Genomic DNA, 6,233 nt, shown 5'->3' on the forward strand with positions numbered 1-6,233 from the left:
AGGGGTCAGCTGCCAAAAGCTCAGGATTTTGACGGAGCAAGTGGCAAGTGCAAAGGGAACGGTGAAAGGCAAATGCCTAACCCAACCTCGGCACTTCCTCTTCCCCTTATTTTGCTCAAGCGTGGCAGGGAACTGGTTGTAACAATGTCTTTACTGGAAAGGGGCAATTTTCCATGCTGCCTTTCCTGGAATTAACTTAGCATGTTGTCCTGGAGCTTTTCAAAGCCCATGGCTTGACAGAGAAAACCGAAAGAGAGAGCTTTAACCTGAAGATCTGTGCTTTGTCATGTATTTGTTTTACAGAGGACATTAAGGAAATAAAAAGGTCTCTTTTTGGATAAGGCGTATGGATATGAGGGTTAGAAATTTTATTACTCTGTTTTCTACTGCATTGAATCAATAAATTGCTTTCACCTTTCTTTAACAGTCTCCATAGACAAATGGAGCACTTTCAAAAAAATCTTTAAGTTTTTCTTGGACTTATTATTGCCAATGTTTTGAAGTTAACATTTCCTTTGCAATGTGTGAGTAGATGCTCCTTAAGGTCTGGCACAGGTGCAAGTTTGAGTGCGTCTCAGACTATCTTGGGTTTTCAGGAAGAGTAAATGCGAAATTTTAACATGCAGTCAGCCTTAACTGTTTGAGATATAAAACCTTTTGTCAGAGTATTAGATTTGTAAAATTTACAAAAATAGATGTAAATACCTGTACTGACTATTTTTGGATTCTTTTATCCCCCTTCAGTGCAACCTTTGCTATCAAAGGAGAAGTGGCTTACTCTGTCTTAATCATCAAAGCCTTAGAAAACCAAGTAGCTGTTGGAAGGTAATGTAGACTTCCAAGTATGCTATTTTGATCATCTTTGACATAGTTCTTTTTGGCTTGTTTTGAGGAAATGTTAAGACTTATGTGTACTGGGACACCTGAAGTTCATTCCCATGACAGATTGCCTAGAAAAAAATAGCATGCAAAAGGAAAACATTTAGGTCAGAATACTGACATCCATTTCCATTTAAATTTGGTCTGCTCCACGTGGGACCCATGGGCTGCAGGGGGACAGCCTGCTCCACCAGGGGCCTCTCCACAGGCTGCAGGGGAACTGCTGCTGAGTGCCTGGAGCACCTCCTACCCTCCTGCTGCACACACCTTGGGGGCTGCAGGGCTGGTGCACACTCTTTGCTCTCCCAGCTGATGTTGTGCAGCAGTTTTTTCTTCCCTTTCTTGAACCTGCTCTCACAGAGGCCCAACCATTGGTGGGTCAGGGGCAGGTCTCTTTCAGAGCAATCTGGAGCTGGCTCTTACCTGACATGGGGCAGCTCCTGGACTCTTCTCACAGAGGGCACCCCTGCAGCCCCCCAGCTTCCAAACCCTTCCCACGTAAGCCCGGTACACTCTCACACCTCACATGGAGCGAGAGGTCAAGGCATGAAGCTCTGATGGCCATATGTCCAGGAGCATTAAGGGGTAAGTGCAGGGCCAGTGCAGCACCACTCTTGATTTTGTGGCTCTTTGGACCAAGTAAGATCCCATCATATTTTACCCCCCACTCACATAGACACAAACCTCTTTTCTAATAGCAACAGGTTTTCACTTCAGACTGCTTTGCCATGAAGGCAGGAAACCAGCAGCATGCCGTTTAATGATCTAAGGGTTACAGATACCAAGTGTTTCACCAGGAAATGATTTAAAGGCCTTCTGATGTGAAAGCAGCGCTTCCATCAGGCACTTTTCTCACACATTGTATTAGGAACAGGATTTTGCAGCTGGTGGGAGCAAGAAGCCACCCTTGGACTGGCAGTCATTGTGAGGGCTCAGGCCTTTGCAAGACAGACCATTCAGTCAAAACACAGCAGTAATAAGAGAAAATGCACCGTACCTTGCTAGGATTTCTCGTAAACCAGGAGACGGCCTCTCCACACTTGGTTTGTCTCCTGATGCAGGGGAAATGACCAGCTTTCCAGGCACCTTGGGTGTTTTCAGGTCCCACAGAAGGACTGCACTGACTCTGCTGAGGTCCGTAGTAGCTTGGGTATGGACCCTTTTACATTGTTATTGCTGTGATTTAGTTTGTCAAAAAAATTAAGCAGCAGCAACCCCCTGTTCCCTGCCCTCCCCATCCCCACACAGCAATGGCTAGGAGTTGAGGCACTACCCTTGGGTGTGCCAAATGAGTCATTTCCTCCCCAGAGCTGTTTGACTCCTTCTCCTCCTGGAGGGCTTTATAACGTTCCTGCCCCTACTTCAGTTCCACGGTTCACCCAAGCAGGCAGCATGCTGCTGCTGCCCGTCCTGCTTGCAGCTTCTTCTTGGTCCCGTAAGCCCTGTTCCATTTCTCCTATCTTTCCCGTGTGCGGAGGATACTGTCCCTGCTCCAGAATGCAGCCATTCTGAGCCCTCACACAATTTTTAACCAAATTCTCCCCATTCCCTTCCAGGTGGAGACGCGCAGGCAGTGCCGGTGCAAAGCCCGGCGATGCGGACTCAGGCAGAGACGCTCGGCCAGCATGGCATGCCAGCTGAGGAAAGAAGACACCGTGCACTGGTACAAGCAGCTTCCCGGAGAGCCGATCAAGAGGATACTGTACGTGTCAGGAAAGACACCTATATTTGATGATGGCTCTGACAGACAAAAGTATCAAGTGAGGAAGCATGCCTCTGAACCTCGCTATAGTCTCCAAATAAATTATGTAACCCAGAGGGATGCTGGCACTTACTACTGTGCGTACTGGTATTTATATCAAGGCATCACAGTGTTAGATGGGCCAAGATAAACCATACAAAAAGGCACTTGGCACTCTGAACCACAAGCTCTGAACTCTGCCCAAATGCAGATACTTCGTCATTCAGCCCTGCTCTGATGATTTTCTGCCGCAGGATAGGAAAAACAACAGCCTAGCATGACAACTGCTAAATAGAGGATGTTAGTAATCAGGATATTATTTCCAGACTGACACATCTCTGTAACATGCAGAAGCTGCAGGTCCCCATCAATTGAGGGTACAAAGAGGGAACATTGCTGTCAAGATGAAGACTTGGAAGCACGGAAAGCACTCACCTGGCAGTGAACACAGCCTGTCTGTGCCTTGTGAGCAAACAGTAACTGAATATTTCTCTTCTTTACTGGAATCTGTGGAGCAAGCAGACCAATATATCTCCATCCCCTTGGTGCTCTCTCTTGAAATAAGGTGTGTGTGTGAAACAAGGAGAGAAGACTGCATGATTTGCATGACTTTTTCATGACTGCGTGACTTTCTGTCCCATTTTCCATGCTGTTATTCCTGGAAATAACTAAGCATGTTGCCCTGGAGCTTTTCAAATCCCATGGCTTGAGAAAAATGAGAAGAACTAGTCTTCTTTTGGTTTAAATTTTAGCAGCTGTGGAAGCAGAAAGATTTTTGATTTATTCCTCCAGAGATCTGGAGATGGGCATTGTTGTTCTCCCTTTTTCAGATGTGTCCATCTCTTTCCCCATCCTTCTTGCTTTCACTCTGGGTCTCACTGCCATTCAGCACAGTAGAGACACATCTGAACCACTCCAAAAAGTTGGAGGCAGCGGTGTTGTTGTGGCTTACCCCGGCAGGCAGCTACGCAGTACACAGCCATTTGCTCACGCCTCTGCCCAGTTGCATGGAGGACAGAGTCAGGAAGAACAAAAAAGGTACAACTCCTGGGCTGAGATAAAGACAGTTAATTAGGATAGAAAAGGAAGGGAAAATAATGGTAATAATTATGATAATGTGTCATGGATATGGCTGGGAATGAGTTAATGTTCTTTGTAGAAGCTCACACAATGCAGTGTTTTGGATTTTGATGAAAACAGTGGGGATAACACAGCGATGTTTCAACATGTTGCAGAGCAGTGCTTACACAGGGCCTTGGACTTGGTTTTGCTTCTTGTGCTGTCCTGTCAGCAAGGAGGCTCGGGGTGCCCCAGGAGCTGTGAGGGGACACAGCCCAGACAGTTGGCCCGGGTGACCAAGGAGATATCCCACACCAGATGGCATCATGCTCAGCAACAAAAGCTGGGGTAAAGAAGGAGGAAGGGGGGGGACATTTGGAGCGATGGACTTGGTCTTCCCAAAAAGCCATTAAGCGAGATGAGCCCTGCTTTCCTGGGAGTGGCTGAACACCTGCCTGCTGATGGAAAGCAGTGAATGAATTTCTGGGTTTGCCTTCCTTGTGTGGGTAGCTTTTGTTTTGCCCAGTAAGCTGCCTTTATCTCCAGCGCTCTAGCTTGAGATAAGAACAGAGAAGAATATACAAGACCAGACATAGACAAGGCAATTGCTCATCCCTTGCTGACTGAGGCCCAGACAGACACTGAGCAGCATCTGCCTCCTCAGACCCCCCTGCCGACCCCACCAGCTTTACTGTTTAGCAGCACCGTACCGTATGGATGTACTTTGCCCACCTTGGGTCAATTTTCCAGGCTGGGTCCCCTCCCAGCACCCCCAGCCCCCTCACTGGCCCGGCACCATGAGCAGCTGAAAAGTCCTTGGTTTAGTGTAAGCACTGCTCAGCTACCACTAAAACATCGGCGTGTTATCACCATTATTCCCATCCTAAATCCAAAACACTGCACCATACCAGCTACTACCAAGAAAATTATCTCTATCCCAGACAAAACCTGGACATGTGCCTAAGCTAGTGCCTAAGAAAAGACCTTTCGTTAGTTCACAACAGCTTTCCCTATTGATGTCTCATAAGCAATGCATCCCTCCCAGCTACGGCTTCAACATTCATGCTAACCTCATGCCTCAGAAGTTCATCCACAGAGGCTTTTCTCTAGCATCAGACCTCATTTGAGTATTTTCCTATACTGTCGTAACCTGAGACTCTCCTCACTCGATTCCTTCAAGTGTAAATTGTTAAAGAGTATTAGTCCGATGAGATAAAAAAGTCAAAGCTATATTGCAGAAAAAGGCTCTCTCCAGTGCATGTGTCCTCTTGCAACAGACACCAAAAAGTCTGATCAACTGCAACAGCTGCCTGGGAGACGCGCACGTCTCACCGTGGCTTTGTCACAGCCTCACAGTCTCCTGCCAAAGAGGTACCAGCTGCACCTCTCCTCTTGGTGCTACAACCCCATCAGGAAGGTGGGCACCTGCCCATGGGACCTGCCCCAGCATCGGGCTGCTCGCAGGACGCTGCTGCTGGAGGAACGGCCCTGAGGAGCTGCTGGGCTTGGTCCTCTGGGACCGCCTGGGGCAGACCACGGCTGGGGAGAAGCAGAAGGCTGAGCAGACCCACTGAAGCTGTTCCAAGAAAGAGTAAGACAGAAGTCACCAGGAACGGGCTCACAGAGCTTCCAGAGCAGGCCGTATTTTCTAGGGAAGGCTGGGGAAACGTGCTTCTGGGACAGCGGTGGGGTCTGAGGTGAGGAGAGCGTCCTGGGGATGGGCGGGATGTGTGCACTCAGCAGGAGATACAGGTGAGTCTGGGCGGAAGGTACCATAGACACACATGAACAAAATAACTTCAGAACGAATCTTTTAGGTCCTTTCTACATTCTTATTGCTGTGGTCTAGTTTGCCAGAAAATTTAAGCAGCAGCAACCCCCTGTCCATCCACCTCACCCCTCCCAAACCAATGGAAAGGAGCTGAGGCACTACCCTTGGGTGTGCCAAATGAGTCATTTCCTCCCCAGAGCGGTTTGACTCCTTCTCCACCTGGAGGGCTTTATAACGTTCCTGCCCCTACTTCAGTTCCACGGTTCACCCAAGCAGGCAGCATGCTGCTGCTGCCCGTCCTGCTTGCAGCTTCTTCTTGGTCCCGTAAGCCCTGTTCCATTTCTCCTATCTTTCCCATGTGCGGAGAACACTGTCCCTGCTCCAGAATGCAGCCGTTTCGTGCCCTCACACAATTTTTAACCAATTTCTCCCCATTCCCTTCCAGGTGGAGACGCGCAGGCAGTGCCGGTGCAAAGCCCGGCGATGCGGACTCAGGCAGAGGGACGCTCGACCAGCATGGCATGCCAGCTGAGGAAAGAAGACACCGTGCACTGGTACAAGCAGCTTCCCGGAGAGCCGCCCAAGAGGATACTGTACGTGTCGGGAAAGACTCCTACGTTTGATGATGGCTCTGACAGACAAAAGTATCAAGTGAGGAAGCATGCCTCTGAACCTCGCTATAGTCTCCAAATAAATTATGTAACCCAGAGGGACGCTGGCACTTACTTCTGTGCGTACTGGTATTTATATCAAGGCATCACAGCGTTAGATGGGCCAAGATAA

At 48.6% G+C, this 6,233-nt stretch overlaps 2 gene segments (V, D, J or C); both read left to right on the plus strand.

Moving 5' to 3' along the window:
* Positions 1-2,271: 2,271 nt before the first annotated feature.
* Positions 2,272-2,771, plus strand: LOC118250891 (Ig kappa chain V-VI region NQ5-61.1.2-like). The segment is given in 2 exon segments: positions 2,272-2,314; positions 2,436-2,771. Coding segments are annotated over 2 exon segments (379 nt in total).
* A 2,954-nt stretch (positions 2,772-5,725) lies between these two features.
* Positions 5,726-6,233, plus strand: LOC118250890 (Ig kappa chain V-VI region NQ5-61.1.2-like). The segment is given in 2 exon segments: positions 5,726-5,774; positions 5,896-6,233. Coding segments are annotated over 2 exon segments (381 nt in total).

This window comes from Cygnus atratus, chromosome 2, assembly GCF_013377495.2.
Source record: "Cygnus atratus isolate AKBS03 ecotype Queensland, Australia chromosome 2, CAtr_DNAZoo_HiC_assembly, whole genome shotgun sequence".
NCBI classification, from domain to species: Eukaryota; Metazoa; Chordata; class Aves; order Anseriformes; family Anatidae; genus Cygnus; species Cygnus atratus.